Source organism: Passer domesticus, chromosome 10 (genome assembly GCF_036417665.1).
Source record: "Passer domesticus isolate bPasDom1 chromosome 10, bPasDom1.hap1, whole genome shotgun sequence".
Classification (NCBI taxonomy): Eukaryota; Metazoa; Chordata; class Aves; order Passeriformes; family Passeridae; genus Passer; species Passer domesticus.
The window spans coordinates 24,342,395-24,361,419 of record NC_087483.1 but is presented as its reverse complement, the minus strand read 5'-3'; the positions used below and the strand labels follow the sequence as shown (position 1 = coordinate 24,361,419).

The window sequence follows — 19,025 nt, the reverse complement described above, 5'->3', positions numbered from 1 at the left end:
TTCATATTACAAATAATTTTTAGGTTTCAAAACCTCCAGTAGCATGTAAATTTAGTCACAGGCATTCTATCCTGAAGATTTTACCATTTGACTAGGCATACCATTTTTCTATCATTTAGCTCTTAAAGCTGTTAAAGTGTAACTACTTTTCTAGATACAGTACTGCTTTTAGTTTTTATATAACACCACTCCATTGTCACTTTTTTCTATTATCTTCACCTCTTTATTTTTATTATTACTGATCTATTATTATTATTTTCTGAGTCAGATCTGCCTACTGAAGGACTGCCACACATGGTAGTCACTGCACTGAGGTATGATAAAAAGCCAATGACTGATCTGAAACATTGGCCAAAGTCCTTCTGTTTGTGTGCATCAGTCCATGAACAATGAACAGCAACCTGTCATCAAACTGCCTTTGATTTATGCCAGTTTAATGCAACTTTTTTCTGATGCATTATTTTGTTGAAGAATCTAAACTTCGGGAATAGGCAACATTAATTTCCTTCTGATGATAATCACAGGACAACGGGTTTTTGTTTGTAGAAAATTTCAGGAGAAATGAAGGCAGGCACACAAATCAAGGTATCATTTCTAATGTTTACAATTGGAAGCAGAGATGAGCACTTTAATTCCTAATTATGGAATAGGTGGAATACACAGATAGTATTATCTTACAGAATAAAGTTTGGCTTTCATTGTCCTCTTATAAAAGAGAGGATTACATTCATTAAGTTGCTATATTGCACTTGCTCTTTACAGGTGGCAGTCAATCTTGCTGTCATTTAACATACCATCAGCTGCACACTGTTTCCCTTGTTGATCACCCACAGACCTGAAGCCATCTGCACAGAAACATTCATAGCTTCCTTTGGAATTCTTGCAGTCCTGGGTGCATGTTCCAAAGATCTCACACTCATTGATATCTAGACACAAGAAGAGAAAAGATTCCTAAAACTTGATTTATTTCTAGTTTAGTCTTTAGGAGTCTCAGGGGTGACCTCATCACTCTATACAATTCCCTGAAGGGAGACTGTAGTGAGGTGGGAGCTGGTCTCTTTTGCGCTGCCAGCAGTGAGAGAAGCTGAGACAGGGGAAATTCAGATTAGATATTAAAAAAAAAAACTTCCACTCAGGGTAGTCAGGCATCAGAGCAGGTTGCCCAGGGAGGTGGTGGAGTCACCATCCCTGGAGGTGTCTCAGAGGCATCTGCATATGGTGCTGGGTGATGGTTTAGTGATTTAGGGGTTACAGTGGTGATGCTGGGTTGATGGTTGGACTGGATATTCTTAAAGGCCTTGTCCAACCTTGACAATTCTATGCTGGTCATCCTTACCCCATAAAATGGTAGGGTTGTGCTTTCCCCACATACTCTAAAAGATCAGTGACCTAATAAGTGACCTTAAAATCAGCATCTGTTATCAAACAGAACTCCTCATCACTCATCTGCTGTTTACCATGTCTTAACTACAGATTGCCAATAATTACTGCAATCCAGCTTAACAGGTTTATTTTCAGAGATGCATTTTTGATCATGTATTTTTGTGTTAAATCAGTAATGCAAGGCAAAAGATGACTAAAATGAGACGCAAGAGCAAAGCTTTCTTGAACTGCTGAGAAGACACACAGTCCTCAGAAACTATATCAGCAGGCAGGAAAGGGAGGGGTGGCCTTGGATTTTGTTTAATAAAACTACACAAATTGTCCACAGAAGCTGGGAGAAACAAGCAGAAGGGTTCTCATGAAAACATACTGAAACACCAACTGGGAAAGTACTATTTCTCATGACCACAAACCATGGCCTTTGAGTAGACTCCTCACCACATTTTATCTGCATAAAATCCAGGGCAAAAATATGGCACAACACACCTTTACTGAGGTCTATTCAAGAACAGAACACAAGGAGAGTATAACCTGCATCAAGTTTGTTTTCAATAAGAAAAACAAACCCATCAAATTTCTATCCCTCAGATTGCAAAGCTATAACAAAACCTACATGCTGTAAAACAAAAACATATCTACAGGTACCAAAAGCTTAAAAGAAGTCTTAACTGTGGAGCCAATTTTTTGTTGAATGAGGCATACATGTTAGAAAACATAATTCAGCAGTGGAACATCTTAGGAAGCATCTGATAAATGTATAATAATCCTATTAGAATGTGAAAATGAGTGGTCACATTAGAATGATGAAGTGACAGGTCACTGAACACTTATCAGCAAAAAGACATTTATAAGATTAAAAATACCTTCACAGGAGTTGCGATTACTTTCACTGGCCTTGTACCCTGGCCTACAGGAACAGATAAAGCCTCCTTCATTCAGATTGGTACAGTTATGCTCACAGATATTTTCTGCACAAGTTCGCTCTGTTCCAGGATCTGAAAGAAAAAAAAAAGAAAGAAAGCAAATTATACCATTATAACAAAAAAACCCGAAGTCATAAGGGGGAGGCATAATAATTTTGATCATTACTACAACTGAAAATAGTTTTCAGATAGATGAAGTTAGTTTCCTTTTTTTTTTTCTAATTAAAATTAGAAGACAATAGTAACCACTGGTCAACTAGTGAAGAGAGTCAGGAAAAGAGCCATAATCATTAAAGCACAACTTCCTTAACAGAAATTACATTCTAAATTACCACCAATCTGTAGCAACTGCAGAGTTTAAGAGATTTGAATCTAATGTCTAACTTTGCCAACAGGGCTCATTCCTATCCAGTGCTTTCTTATCAGCTGAACAAGAAATATTCTTAATTAATATCATGCATAACACAGGCCTTACATTATTAATATCAGGAAACTAGAAAGAAGATGACATGTAGTTCATGCCAAAGCTAATCTAAAGCTCCTGCAGTCAGTGCAGGTCATTGCACAGAATGCACTGCCCTTTAAAACATTCCTATAATGGAAAAGCCAAGACAGGGATAATAGTCAGTCTGTAACAGATAATGAAAATTATACATGTCTGAAAGTACATATAGAATTCTATTGGTTCATATATACTCTATATATGCATAAAATACTTGAGTACAGATGCAAATGTGTTATATAAGCAGAAAAGATAAATAGTATGCTTATTGGAAGATCATGAGGAAAAGATACAGACGTATGTAAAAACTTTACATTAAGCTGATTATCTCCTTTTTACATACACATTCCAATGCTGATTAAATTAAGTTTAAACAGCTCAATTTCATATACATGTAGAAGCATAAATTCATTATACACATACACACACAAATATTCCATTTTCATTATAGCAGGTATTTGATGTTGGAAAGGCTCCGAATGTCACCATCTGATCTGTATTCACATTTATCCCCAAAGAGCCAAATGCAGACATCAGGAGGTGTCTGTTTCACACTGCTTCATTGCCTTTTTATACGTCTATATTTTCATCAAGTCATTGCATTGGGCTATATTACCTAAAGACCATTGGGATGGTAATTGAAACAGAGAAATCAGCTGCTTCAAAATGGACTACACTATAGGTTTCCAAGTTATTTGTGTTTTGTAAGTCTGCTGGATTGCAAATCACCAGTGTAGCATTGGGCACACTTTCACTTGATGCCATCACAGCCTGACAACGTGAAATTACAAGTGGATGCTCATATTACCACTCCATCTATACACTGACATAAAAAATTAGGGCTTTGTTTTGTTTTTTTCTGAGATTCATGGAATACCTCTCAAAGTTCAAATCAAAGCTTTTACATTTAAAATGATGTTAGTAAATATATAATAAATAGTTCATAAAAGCTGTACAGAGGATCTGAGAAGGCCAACAGGCAAAGGACTAGGGGTGCTTAGAAAGTTCTGTGGTCCCTTCTATAAAAATGAAAATAGAAGCATCTCAATATACTTTTAATTTTAACAGGGCTAGAGCAACATGTATCAGTTTGGAATCTGCCCACTAATAACTCCATAGGTTGGTCTATTGCAGCTATGGTTGAAATAGATGGATGCTCTTACCTCTGTAACACAACCTATTTCAAAACAAGATCAAAACCGAGATCAAATTTTTTTTTTTGTGATGCATAAATACTCTAAGACTAAAACAGTCTGTGTTCAGAGCACTGAATTTCATGTAATGATGGAATCATTCAAGCAGGAAAAGATCTTTAAGATCATCAAGTTGTACTATAAACAAAGACCCACTGAGCCACGTCTCTAAGTAGCACATCTATATGTTTTTGGAAGATGTACAAAAAATAAAAACAGAAGAGAATTAAAACAAAATAAACTAAAATAATGAAAGAATGAAAACAGTAAATCTTGTCCTCGCTAACCAAATAATCCTAGAACAGGCTTATTAAAAAACAATAAGGAAATTCAATTCACAAAGGCTACTTTAAAAACAATACTTCTTAGTATGGCATTCAAGAAAAAACACTCATTGCTTTCAGTTTCAGAAAAATCTATTTCAACAGCATTGTAATTTTGTATTTTATTGATATTATTACTTACTGCAGCCTATTTCATCAAAATGGTCTCCACAGTCATCATAATTGTCACAGACATAATGTAGGGGAATGCAATTTCCATTACTGCACTTGAATTCTTCAGTTTTACAAGGTCTTGGTGTTGGCTCTCTACCTACAATCAAGAAGAGAAATATTCCTCTGTCACAGTTTAAACTACGAAGTACTAACAGACAGCTCTATTTCCCATTGCTAATGGGGAAGCTGATGCCATCTGGTAAAACAGTGACAAAACTACTTTGGAAGTCTGTATAAAGTTAAAACCATAACCAGGATGTAACATCCTGATTTCTAGTCACATCTCCATGAACTGAAAGAAGTCCTGCAGTTTTATAAAAGAGACAGAAGAAAAAATTTTCATGTTAATAGTTGAGTAAACTTTCCTTTTAATAATGCAAACTTATTAATATCCTTTAATGATATACTTCATACACCTACTGCAGATTTCAAGAAATTATAGAGATATTAGCAAACTATTAACATTTAGAAGATTGTACAATAAAGCCAGTAAATAATATTATTAAGCAACCAAAAATATGATTACACTTGAAAATGTACAGCACAGTAAGCAAGAACTACGTAAGGTATCTGAGGGCAAAAACCTACTAAATATTAACAGAGCTGCTGCAGGGTCTGGGCCTAAATATAAAGACTGTTAATACATGCTTAATAGTGCCACAACTTCAGGAAGTATTACCATTTGTTTATTTTATAAGTCCCAGCTAGCCATCGCATCCCAATTTTACGATACAGCCAAACTCTTTCCTCTTCCTCCATTTAGGTAGAGCTCATAATAAGATGAGCAAATATGTAGCTGGTGCTTATACTAAAATCTAGTATTGCTTTGAAAATCATGCTCTTTACTTTTTAGATAAATGTTTGCCCAGTTTTGCTGCTTATACACAGAGCTATAAATACATAGTACCAATAACCACAGTTAAAATTATTTCATAGTGAGCTCTTGTTACCATTATCTAAGGTTAACTTTGACATCCCTTGGGTACTATTAAATATTAAACACATCAAAATTACTGAATTTGATGTTCAATTTTTGTAAACGTACAGTGTTCCTCTTTCTCGTCACTCCCATCTCCACAGTCATCCTCCTGGTTGCACAGCTCATGACTGTATATACAGCGATTGTTTTCACACCGGAAACGGAATGGAGATTCACAAGCAATATCCACTAAAAGCACAAGAGGTCAATCAGTCACACTTTGATACTTTAGGCCACTGGGTCACAAATTATTCATATAACTTTTCTCTTGGAATATTTTTTATGTTTTGTATATTTCAAAAGATGAGGAGGCATTCAGACAAAAAAATATTTTCTGAATATTTTCATGATTGCATGTTAGAATGTTATACATTTTTTTATCAAAACACAGTGCCTCATCTTTGGCCAAAGACAAATTCTCTAACTACATACAAAACTGAGGTTTCTAGTTTGTTTATGAAGAAAATTGATTGGAAATCTAACTTGTTATTTAAGTGCATAACTGACAAATCCAGTTTACATAGTACCTCCAACATTTAATTATTACACCTCAGGACTTCTCAGTCATATTTACAAAGATGTCCTGACAACACTAATAGCTTTGAATGTTCAGCACTTGTGACAATATACATTATCTGGATTAACCTTTTATTTCAAACTAATGTTATTATTTTTGATAACCAACTTGAAAAACATGAAATAGTGACCTTATCTCTCTGATATGCTTCTCTCTACTTTCATAACAACATATACAAACATCTGCAAAGCAGTGAGACATACTGTCACAGAATGAACTTGCATGTAAAGCAAAATTCTTACCACTCATCCCAAATAATTACAATTTATTTTCTAATTGATCTATTATATGTAGAGATTAAGCATATTATTAATTTTAATATAATTCCTCTCTCTTACAGCAAAGGTGAAGTTCTTCATCAGAATCATCTCCACAATCATTATCCCCATCACATTTCCAGTATGGCTGAATACAGACATGGTTTTTGCATTCAAACAGCATGGGTGGACAGTATGTACCATTAGGATACCGTGTTGCTGAAAAAAAGAAAATTATGACATTTTCCTTTACAATAAAAATTCTATGTCTTCATGAAAAATATTCAGTCCAATACCATATTATTGTTAAAAACACATAATAGGAGATAAGTGTAATAGGATAAGAGGTGCTTCAAAGATGCATAGCAACAACAGGCTGCAAGGACTGAAGAATTATTTGCAGCTACAAGTAATTAATTTAGGTTTAAATGAAGAGTGAAATAACTTATGTTAGACGAGCTTTTGAAAATAAAAAAATTAATTTAACAAATGCTACTTGAATTTGTTATCGACAAATCTCGATCAATAATACAGATAATTAACCTCACTGGCACCAAATGGGAATGATTGAAGAAGCACGTAAGATATGTAATTTCAAAAGGAGTCATGTTGATATAGCAAAAAAACCCCACTCATATTCTGTAAAAACTGTGAAAGGAACTTAACTAAACCAAAGAAAAATCAAAAATATTCTTCTACCACCCTATATAAATAAACCATACACTTGTTCTTTCAAAGGCTTCTCATACATTTCATCCTCCATTTAAGAACAAATGTTTTATAACTCAGGTTCTGAAAGACAACTGGTATGATGTGGTAACCATCAGAAAAATAAAGATAGTACTGTGCAGATGCCCTTTCTTACTTAAAGTACAGGTGTTAAAATTAAGTACATGGAAAGACGTACTTAATTGGTATCATGTTGCCCTGATACCAACATGAAGAGAAAGGAATTCTCCCAAGTACTGAAGCATAAGATCATGGAAACATGTAAGTCAGAACCAACACATCAATATCACCCAAAAAGCCGATGTCAGTCAATGCAGATATAGCACAAAGGGAGTATTTTCATTCCAACTGGGAACAGTACTTTCTGGGTAAACAGCTGCAGCTGTAGATTCAGGGAAGCTACAGATATTTTTTTCACAGTAGATCAATATACCAAAAGAAAACAGAAATGGAAAAGTATATTATTTCCTTGGCTTCACTGATACTTTAGGACACTTTACACTACTTTGAGAATTATAGAAAACAATCTCATTACAAACCTTGTTAGAATTTGGTACAACTGAAATACTTTGGTTCTTGCAGTGCTCATGGGATAGTGAAAATTTTCAATTCAATCACATGTGTATCTTCTCCTGGACTTGGTAAACACATTCATTTCCTACCATTAAGAATGTGTTTACAATCAGTGTAAGAGATGGCAACACATCATCATTTTAAAAAGCTGATTCAAAACACTATGCTTACCCTGAATTTTTACTAAAATCACTGACCATTGCAGAATTCTATACCTCTAAGGAGTCATCTCACTTAAAAATATGGAAAAGAGCAAATCTTTCTGAAAGTGAGCACAATGGGCACCAATTGCAAAGCTTTTAACTCACGACAAGTTGCTTCATCAGAGAAATCAAGGCAGTCTGCATTTCCATCACATCTGAAGCGCTCTGCAACACAGTGTCCACTATCACACTGGAAATAACCTGGGTGGCAGGTTCTCAGCTCTGAAAAGATTCAGAAGTAACCATTGAAATGTCTTCTTATTCAAAGACAGAAAAACTTTTTATGTTTTGAGAGTAATCTTCTAAAAATACTGGAAAATCCCAGGCTACTAAAACTATGGTATTCTCTACTTTTGGTGGAGCGACTAACGTGACAGGATGAATATTACTTATTTAAAGATGCTTCCCAAAAAAGATCGTTTTGCAGTATAATTTATCACATTAGAAACAAGAGACACAGCATTCAGATAATACACACCACAGTCACGTTCATCTGAATTGTCTTCACAGTCATCATCGTGGTCGCAGATCCACCGGGAAGGAATGCAGCGCAGATTGTCACAACGGTATTCACTTTCTGTGCACTCACGAGGACCTTCATTTAAAATCAGTGGACAAATATGAAAAGTATCCCAGATGTAGAGTTAAACATCCACACCTATCTCATTGAACCAGACAAAAGTAATGTGGGCAGAGGTAAAATCTTAAAAATTGAATTATGTTAAAACATCATTACCCTCAAGTACTCTTTAAATATGGTAGATATTCCATGTCCCTCTTGACACAGAAAAAAAGAAAAATCACTGCAGACTCTGTTTCAACACAGAATTATACAGAAGTTTTTAATTCAAGTAAGAAAAAAAATCCTCTATGATTGTTAATCCTCTATTATAAGAAACTATACATTTGCACACAGGATAAAATTCAAATGTCAGTTCTCAGTGGAAAACAGGAATTTGTGTTATTGTGATGACTGGATGGATTAGTGTTTTTATGAATCCTTGATATCAGTGTGGTATTTCAGCAAATAAAAGAGACACTACCATATAAAACAAAGAAGGGCTGCATTTGACAGCTGCCTTGTTCTCATTAAAAATAGAAGGATATTTAAGTCAAAAGTGTGACTATATAATTACATAGAAAACAAGAACTCACTGCAGTTATGCTCATCAGAGTTATCTCCACAGTCATCATCTCCATCACACTTCCAGCGCAGCGGGATACATCGATGATTGTCACAACGGAAGTCTCCAGAAGGATTGCAAGTCATCTCCTCTGAAGTTCAGACAGTTTGACAACAAAACAGCACACATTAGCATAGTCTTTGCCCAGGTACATTATTACTGAGGGCTTTCAGAAAATCTGGGCATTTGCAAATTGGAGAAATAGTCTATGCACAAAGTAACATTGAAATGACCTTCTCCAAACTTACCACAGCCTTGTTCATCACTGTTGTCTCTGCAGTCGTCATTCCCGTTGCACACTGCCCACAATGCTACACAACGGTAGTTGGTTCTGCAGCTGAATTGTGTGTGATTGTCACATCGATAAGCAGGTCCCACTGAAAGAGGGAGGCAGTTGTCAAAATTAATTGTGTTACTTAGCCATTAACCATCCTCCTTGCTTTTCTGCCTCTCCTAACCTTTTATGATTTACAGTCAATTATTTTGACTAAAAAGAGCTATCTGATAATTTTAGTGTTGTAAAAGAGAAAGCATTAAATGTATCTGATTTTACTATCTTTTCCAATCTATGCTCCTTGTATTCTGCATATGCTACAAACCCATCACAGGATCAAATCACTCTCATTGTGTTTTTCCCTAAACTATTCAGAGTTGGTGACACTGGCAATAGCCCCAAATGTGGAACGCAGAGGAGGCAGCTTGTCCTCAGATGGCAAAAACGTGGTCACAAGTTCTTGAAGACACACATTAGTTCAGAGAGACATGCTATAGCATCTAGAAAAATTCTAGCATCAAGAAAGTCAAAGTGAGATGCTGCCAGTTTCTGATAATCTGGCCTGCATAAACAGGCTTTCTCTCCTTCAAGAATATGCAAATAGTAAATTATCACATAGTCTCTATGTTTTCTAACACTCTTTACTATACAAATGCAATAAGCTTGCAGAAAATACTCCTTTCCAATAAACTTTTAGTCTTAGGAAAATTATGTGGTTCACTCTGCCTTTAGTGCACTTTAATGTAGGCATTTTACTACAGCTGTGTGCTTACTGCATTCGTGGAATGGCTCATCAGAGTTATCACCACAATCATCATCCACATCACACTTCCAGGACTGTGGGATACAGCGGCCATTGTCACATTTAAATTGGCCTGGGGGACAGGTTCTACTGGCACAGTGAGCACTATCTTCATCCGAGTTGTCACCACAGTCATCCTCTCTATCACACTGCCAGGCTTCTGGGATGCATCGTTTGTTGGCACACTGCCACTGATGAGTTTCACACTGGTGATTAGCTGAAAGAATACAGATCAGCTGTTAAGATACTGAAACTTACAAAAATGATCTGCTGCTGTTATATCAATTGAGCCCTTATGTTGACATCAACAGTTAAAAACAAAGCCAGAGAGAAATTTAAAGAGTCACATATACTTGTCCAGTTAAAGCAGTCAAGGTACACATTTCTAACATCACATGTCACATTTTCCCCAGGTACCTTCAAGCAATCTCACTAAGGCTCTACAGTTTTCTAGGAGCAAGACATATACCACCTTCTCCTAAAGCAGAGGGAAGTAAACCCAGCATTCCACATGATTGAGGCAGGGTCTCCCACTCACTTCACAGAGGAGCTAATGGCATATTGGCTCTGACCATGCAATCCTTATGAGTGTGTTGCCTAATGAGCCTCTTTCTCTGTGAATGAACATGAGACAACATAGGAGAAGACCATGCTAATATCAGCTACAGAACCTACAAAAATATAGCCTCTATTCCCAAAGGGCAAAGCACTGAAAGGTGGTATCAGCAGTGCTGGCAAACTGGGGTAGCTCTGAAAACAGAAGTCAAAACTTATGTCTGCTTCCAGAATTTCTTGCTGTATGTACTTCACTCTACTACTTTCTTTTACATACACTGCCGAACTGTGCAAGAAAAAAACGTGTATTATAATTTCCATTGATGTTCTAGACCAAAGGATTCTGTTACCATGCATGAGATAAAAAGTAAAAGGAATTACATAAACCTAAACTGATTTTTATTGTACCCAGTATGTTATGCTGTACCCAGCATTACACAGCTGCCATAATTCTACTTTTAAATTCCCCTGTGGTATACTTAAAATCTTAGCTATGTGAAACTCAGTTAAAATTGACATTCCATTTAATTCTGTCATTGTTAGAGCCACGTTGGAATGGAAGGCAATGACACTATCAGTTATATAACCACATTGCTTTCCCCTTTCCTTTATATTACTTGCTTGCAACTGCTAGAACAATATTATTTACAAAAAGAGAAAGAAGGATATGCTTTTGAAATTAGACATAAGTATGTGGAATACCATAGGTTTTTAAAGAGATAACATTATTCCACAAGCATAATTATGCTACATTTCTATAAGACTGCTATCACAAATCGCTCTCCAAAAGAAATCTTTCTACATGAACTGGATTTCAGGATGTAATAATTTTGTCCCATCACACAAAGTAGAATAGAGGGAAAATTAGAGTGACCTGGGCATTAGGAGGCCCTAGATTCTTCATAATCACCATGGCTTTACTCAGAGCAAAACAAAGTGAGTCCTGTTTCTAATATTTTATACCTTAGATGGTAATTTACCTCAGTGCAAACCTGTCTTGGAGGTACAGAAACTGTTTATGTTTTGATACAGTATATTTTCACTCTCCTTTAACCTGCTTGCACAAAGGTGAATTGCTCTAGCAGGTGCAAGAGTACAGAAGACTGCATCTATCTATCTTAGCTTTTTATCTTTGAAAAAGGAATATTTATTATGAAATTTATATGCTGATTGCATGTTTTATACTGACAAAAAAATTAATTTATGTGTTGGAACATACCACAGAGTACAGGATCTTCATCTGATCCGTCATGGCAATCTGGCTGGGTATTGCATAAGAAATGTGAACTTGTGCAGTTCCCATCATTGCACTGGAACTGCCCCACAGGACAGTACCGGTGAGGACAGGTTGGGGGCTCATCAGAGCCATCTCGACAGTCCCTCTGTCCATCACATTTCCACCAGATGGGAATACACCTACAAAGAGAAAGCAGTGTGTTCTTTGTTGAGGATATGGCTTTACAGATGTACAACCATCCTTTTACAGCACAAAAGACAGTCTTGTCTTAGCGATATTTATTGAAACATCCAAAACATCTTTAATTTCTTCTATTTATATTGAACATCTTTTATTTCATATGTCAAATGCTAATAAAATATGCCAGAACACTGTCACCAGAAACAGATGATAAACAGATTACATTGGTGGACCTCTAGGAGGAAGTTCACAGAAAATAATATTTAATTTTTATGTTTATTTATGGTAATCCTCTCTGATATTTTTTAGATCAATCATTTAATGAGACAATAATTCACCCAAACTTTAGCACAAAAAATTTCACTAGGGATTATCATTACAACACTGCTTCAAAAGGCAACCCAATAAGCACACCTGCCTCATAGGCTCCAGGGTGATACATCAGTACAAGAGCTCTTATATCACCATTTCTCTCCCTCCACTGCTGTCTCAGTAAAAGGGTTTAGAAATGTGTTCTCACATCAGCTAAATGGCTTTCCTGGGCCACTGGCAGACAGTATATATTTGGCAGAAACAGATAATTGTAGAACAATTGTTTAAAAAAAAAATTCCACGTTAGAGAATTCAACAAGTGATTTCTGGAAGTACATGCTTCTAACAACCCAAACTTTGCTACATCAGCAATGCCTATAACAGAAAGAAAAGTTAAAAAGTACTACTTAAAGGAACCAGCCTAGAAGTACTTTTCCAAAATGAAAGCCTGTCTTCCTGTCTTTTCCTGGTTTTCTCTCTGCAAGCATGTCACAAATTCATAATGAGAACAGAAGGAAGCCCTAATTTCCTGCCCTTTTGAACAGACTAAACTGTAAAATATATCCTTAAAAACACATAGAAAAAGCGATGGTGAGCAGCAGACTTACCTCTCAGTGTCTGCACAGAGAAACTGGGTGCTAGAGCACATTGGAAGGCAGTGGGCTGTATTGCCAAACTGTATGACCATGAAGTTATCAGGACACTCACAGGAAAACCCCTGACCACCAGCTTTTATTAGGCAAAGATGGGAACAACCACCATTATTGGTGCCACAAGGATTATTTACTGGTAAAATAGAAAAATAAATATTACCATACTTCATAAATTCCAGAACACAAAGGTTTCAATCTGTGATAGATTCCTCTAATACTGTTTTGAAACCCTAAATGTAAGAGGCTGAAAACCAAAACCTAGATAAGTAGGCATTTCAGGAGAGAAATATATGCCATTTCATGTACACAAAATCTATGCTATCAAGCAACGATGTTTTAGAAACTAATTTAAAATTATGCATTAGCAGTTACTGCTTTTCAAAGAAAGGGCATGTTGTAAATGTAAACTAGATGCCTACAATTACTCTGTGCATTTTATTCCAGTCAGCAAAGGCAAAAGCTGAGTACACTCAGGGTCCTTTACTACTAGTCCCCCAAATAACAGCTGACCATCTAAATGCAAATCTAAGTCTGTTTTCTCACCAAATGGTTGTCTGTATGGATGGTAAACATGGATGTCAAATGGTCTGTGCGTGGTATTCACAAGAACAGTCCTTTCTGATCCATCATATTTATTTCCTTTTTCAACCGTCCTTGTGTTCCAGTCAGTCCAATATATTGTGTCTTCAAAAACTGTTACTGCAAATGGATGAGGTAGAGTCCCGTCGTATACCGTGTGACGATGACGTCCATCCAGGTCAGAGTACCTCCACAAAGAAAAATTTGTGCAAAACATTCAGATAAATGCTAAAACTTCTTTCCATCTTTTCTCTTCACATATTTTGTATGCTTATGGTCCTTCATAATTGGTGACCAGAAACATTAAATGTAGAATTGCAGCTTCTTTATGCCCTAAAGACAGATCACCATCCTTAGCAAATTCATTTTAGTGTATGGAGGAAAGTAAAACAGGTTATTTCAGGAAAATAAATGGAATAGAGTAACATCCACTGAAATGCATAGTCCTCCAGAACCACATTAGCAAAGAACAATGAAATTTTGCATATTTATTGCCTTAACAGTGAGTTATTTTTGTCACAAAAGAGACTAGCTTGCCTAGATGATTCAGATGCATAATAATGAAACACTAAAAACAATAATAGGCTTCCTATATTCCTAAATTTTACATGTCTTTCTGATTTAGAGCTTCCTTTGCTGAGCTATCTTTGGCAAGATTTTACATTTTTCTATCACCTTCCCCATGTATGGGGAAATTATGAAATACAAGAGAGGAGAGAGAAAAATATATATGTAATTAACTTACATTTTTAAAAAAGATATCTCTAATACTATATCATAGAAAAGACTGCCAAAATAATTAATGTACAGAAGAATAGAAGTAAATACAAACATAAATCTAAATGTACAGGTAAATATGAATACAAATATGAACACTAACATAAATACAAGTTACTGGTTTCAAAATATTTCAGTATTATGAGTTTCAAAACAATTTAAATAGTCAGATAAATATTTCTTATTTTTACTGCTATTTAGGTGGGAATTTTCTAGTACTAGAAGCAATGTATAGATTTTTCTTGATTGACAAAAGAATCCCACTCGCCTACAGGAAATTCCGTATCAAACTTATAGACATTCAGTCACCTTCTAAAGGTTTGTATACAACTTCTTAGCACATAACTAGTTTAGTTACAGCTCAATTCTCATCTATAAGCAAAAACAAGAGAATCAGAAAATAGGGAGTTTATAGTCAATTTTGCTTTGGTTCAGGTTGTATAACTAGACAGAGAAGTTGCATATTTTAGTACCGAGTGTGAACCATTTCACTGTAATTTTTGGACAATTTTCACTGAATGTAGCAAGTAGGTTCCTGTGTAATCTAATGATCCATATCATCTACTACTCCAGACATTTTGACTCCAATTTTCTATAGAGTCAGTGGGCAGAAGTATGTATTCTTTTTACAACACCTATAAATTCTCCCACCACAATCTGACATGAGTGATCATTCAGTTGTTTTAATATTTTCTGTGTACATACTCAATATAATTTAAGTGGGCATCTGTCCAGTAGAGCTTGTCATTGGTGTAATCTATGGTAAGTCCATTGGGCCACTCTAACTTTGTAGAGATGATTACAGTCTTCTCCTTGCCATCCATGCCAGCTCGTCCAATATAGGCTCGATCTGCCCAGTCTGTCCAGTAAATCTGTCTGTTCAAATGAATACCTAGAGTTAGGATTGTTGACGTAAATACTAGAAGTCATGCCTCAAATATAGTATTTCCTGTCACAGAACTAAAGCAGAGATCAAAGAAGAAGAAAGCCAATATATATCCTATTAACTGCTACAGCAGACAATTGTGCAATCACAACTGAATTCAGTCAGCCCCAACACCTACCAGAACATACACACTTCTATCAACCTCTTTAGCCTTGCAATCAGAACTTTCCAGTCTGTATGGAACCAAATTCCCCTTTCAATGGTAGCTGACAGCCATGCATATACACCCACAACAGGGAAGCTACTATTTCTCCTAAGCTGCAAATAAGTGCTAACACCACAGAAATCTAAATGCAAGCAGCCCATATTTCCTTCAGAATACTGCAAGATTATTTGCAAAATAAAGGAAAAGGACTCTTGGAAGGTCATACCCATATTTTGGATGAACAACAATTGCTCTGGGATACTGAAAGCAGAAAGTATTGTTGGCATCCACACACCGATCCACCAGTTTTTTCCGGAATCTTCCATCAAGTTCAGAGACATAGAGACAATCTCGATAGGCATCCACCCAGTACAATTTTCTGAAATATTTTAGAGTTAATTTATTAAATATTTCCCCCCTTATTTTGCTTTACAGCATCTTTAATTATTTTTTCTCCTAGAAGCAATGTATCCACTGCAAACAAACACATACTTCATTGACATCTCTTCTACACCATGCTCCAGGCTGCCCTTTTCACTTCTGTTTTTCCTGTAACCACAATCAGTGATGCCAAATTCAAACTTGCAGGTGCCCAGTTGAGTAATAATATGCCATTTGCCTACAAATTCCTAAACCTCTATTCCATTTCTTTCCTACCAACAAAGGCCAGGAGCAGGAAAACAGACACGCAGTGCAATGGACTGTGACCAGGGCTATAAGCCATTGTAGAGAACCCTCAACTGTTTCATGCTGCCACCTCTGCTCTCATCAAACAGGCAGAAAAGTCCTAAATGGTTTGACACCCTAATTTAAACTTCATCATGAATTTTCTAACACTTCTATTACTTTGCCTGGGAATTACAGCTGTAAGCCAAGAAATCATACAAGCAGAAGTGATGATTTTTTTTAAAGCCTGCATAAAAGCAAAATATTAAATTCAATTAGAACTACAGCAGGATACTTTGAAATTCTCTGCAGAGCTGGTCAGCTCCAGCATCCACAGTGTCATTCCAGAAATAGCCTCACAGATATAATTCTGCCTACACCACCCTAAGTAGCACCATTCCCCACCAGGGAGGAGGAGATAAGTCTTCTCCAACCTGCATCTCATGGCATCCTTTAATCCTCTCTCTGCACAGAAAACAAGCAGGATAATTCAACCATTGTACTGTTCTTCAGCCTGCCTGGAACACCTAAACAAGAACTGACTGAAAGCATAACTAATGGTAGCTGAAATAATTCAATAATTCAAAATCTGTATTAGGAATGAAGCTGTAGGACCAGTTCAGCTAAAATTTGCCTTTTGCTTCATCATCTCTCCATGATTCATAAAGCATTTCGAGCTTCTGGCAACATTAATTATCACTAGGTTTAGAGTGGCCACCACACAATGACAGAGGTTCTGTGGCAGTAAATCAGACTACTTTTTGAAACACAGCAGGCAACTAAAAATTTACCATAATGAGATGTGTTTTCCAATTACCTCACCCACATGCTGCCCTCCTGACAGAAAATTATGTGGATCATGTTGCTTGAGTGTGTCAGTTAAAGGTTCAACTTTCAAGAGCCAAAGACACATGCTTTTCACATGGGTACAGGAGCTAAATTTCATTAAGGCTTACTATTTCTTACTTCACTGGGATCTAGTTACCTGTTACAATATTTTGTTTATGCAGAGTGAAACCTTCATGCCAATCCCAACAACTGCTAGCAAATGATCAATGGAAGAGCAAGTCTGACAGAACCTCAGTATACTACATATCAGAGTAATTTAAGTGTTATGTATTAGATGCTAATAAACAATTTCAGAACAGTTGTGTAACACTGCATCCACAACCCAAAGTATTTCACTACTCATCTGGAATTTCATATGGAGTGGGGAAAAAACCCCTAAGATAAACTCCTTCACACATCATTTCTTCAGTAGCTCAGAAAGACAAAAAATGTATTTTCTTACCTGCCAACCCAGTCAACAGCGATACCTTCCCCGTTGGGCACATCATCATTTATCACTGTCTCCTTATTTGTCCCATTTAGGAACATTCGTTCAATGACATTCCTCCCCACATCAATCCAGTATAACCTCTTTTCCACCCTGTCAAAGTCCAGTGCCACCACATTTCTCAGTCCTTGCAAAATGAGAGAGTAAGACTGGCCATCTGCTGTGAGATTTCTCAGATAGTAACGGTTGCTAAAAATAAGGTATGGGGAGATATTACTATTTTGCCGGCAACTTTTTCCATCAGGCTCCCGGATATAGCCTGGGGCACACTTACAGATGTAGGAGCCAGCTGTGTTCTCACAAATCTGGCTACATACTGATGGAGTTTCATTGCACTCATCAATATCATCACAAGTCCGTTTATCAGACATAAGTTTGTATCCAGGATGACAAGTACAGTAGAAACTTGTCTGTGTGTCTGTACAGTCATGATCACATCCACTGATTGAAGGGTCACTGCATTCATTTACACCTGGGGAAGGAAAGGAGTTCTATTCAAGGAGCCAGCTAGCAGAGTAATAGTGCAGTCACTTCTCTCCTTGCTACCCCCTGAAAATGCTGAATGTGGATGCGGGCTACTGTAATAAAGGAAAAAAAGTAAAAAACATAATCTAATATAAAATTATTCTACTACCTCTGAAGTCTGTCACAAAACACCAAGTGCAAAGTATGGACTATGGCATATTTTGGAAATGCAAGGGCAATGCATAACAATGTATGAAATACATTTTGTTTATATCATTAGCTCATCGACATAGTCAGTTAAAGCAACACATAAGTATGACTTAATTAAAGCAAAAAAATTAAAAAGTTACATTTCTTATAATTTTAATTTCTGAAGAATAGCCATGGAATAGATAGGACTGGAATTAAGGAATTGTCTTAAGAGTGTATTTTTTCAAAGGTGCCTAAGATTTTTTAATTAGACAGTACAAATGAATGTATACATACCACATCCTTTTTCATCACTGTTATCTAAGCAATCATCCAGCCTATTGCAGACTTTAACCAGCTCAATGCAGTTTCCATTGTCACATTTAAAATGATGGGGAGAGCAGGTCGCTTCTGGTGTACTACAGAGATGTTCCAGCTCATCAGATTCATCACCACAGTCATTATCCCCATCACAGATGTAGGCTTTGGAAATGCAGCGCCCATTCTGACAAGTAAACTGGTGCTGTTGACATGGTTCATAGATGCATCCTCTTTCATCACTGCTGTCACCACAGTCATTCCGCCTGTCACACCTGAAGAAGAATGAACACTTCTTCAAACATAAGAAGGCAATCACTGTCTTCAGGGAAGATGGATACATACACTCTCCCAAAGAAGGTTGATATTTTTGGCTCAAATAGAAGAGACTTTCAGAAACTGTGTCATATTGTATAGTCTGATCTTGTGAGTCCTGCTAATATTCCTTATGTGCATTAGGGGCCAGACAGAGTCACCCCAGGAGAGGTTACTAATAACAATAAAAAGGATTAAATGCTAATGGTGAGCAATGAGAATATTAACAGAAAATTCTAGAGCATATTCAAGTCAAATCTAATGCATGAATGCAGA

General features: G+C 36.4%; 1 protein-coding gene across 2 annotated transcripts in view; it reads right to left on the bottom strand.

Moving 5' to 3' along the window:
* Nucleotides 1-19,025, bottom strand: part of LRP2 (LDL receptor related protein 2) — a 116,565-nt gene that overhangs the window by 21,151 nt on the left and 76,389 nt on the right. For both annotated transcript variants that reach the window (XR_010369291.1, XM_064434543.1), the window contains 17 exons: nucleotides 18,414-18,709; nucleotides 17,418-17,934; nucleotides 15,687-15,839; nucleotides 15,075-15,245; nucleotides 13,557-13,780; nucleotides 12,969-13,146; nucleotides 11,851-12,047; nucleotides 10,048-10,293; nucleotides 9,249-9,377; nucleotides 8,972-9,091; nucleotides 8,295-8,411; nucleotides 7,922-8,038; nucleotides 6,393-6,530; nucleotides 5,544-5,666; nucleotides 4,467-4,595; nucleotides 2,247-2,378; nucleotides 795-926 (listed from right to left, as the gene is read on the bottom strand). Coding sequence is in view for 1 of the 2 variants with exons in the window: in XM_064434543.1 (XP_064290613.1) it covers nucleotides 795-926; nucleotides 2,247-2,378; nucleotides 4,467-4,595; nucleotides 5,544-5,666; nucleotides 6,393-6,530; nucleotides 7,922-8,038; nucleotides 8,295-8,411; nucleotides 8,972-9,091; nucleotides 9,249-9,377; nucleotides 10,048-10,293; nucleotides 11,851-12,047; nucleotides 12,969-13,146; nucleotides 13,557-13,780; nucleotides 15,075-15,245; nucleotides 15,687-15,839; nucleotides 17,418-17,934; nucleotides 18,414-18,709 (3,119 nt within the window). In the remaining variant the exon portion in view is untranslated. The remainder of the gene's footprint in view (nucleotides 1-794; nucleotides 927-2,246; nucleotides 2,379-4,466; nucleotides 4,596-5,543; nucleotides 5,667-6,392; nucleotides 6,531-7,921; nucleotides 8,039-8,294; nucleotides 8,412-8,971; nucleotides 9,092-9,248; nucleotides 9,378-10,047; nucleotides 10,294-11,850; nucleotides 12,048-12,968; nucleotides 13,147-13,556; nucleotides 13,781-15,074; nucleotides 15,246-15,686; nucleotides 15,840-17,417; nucleotides 17,935-18,413; nucleotides 18,710-19,025) is intronic.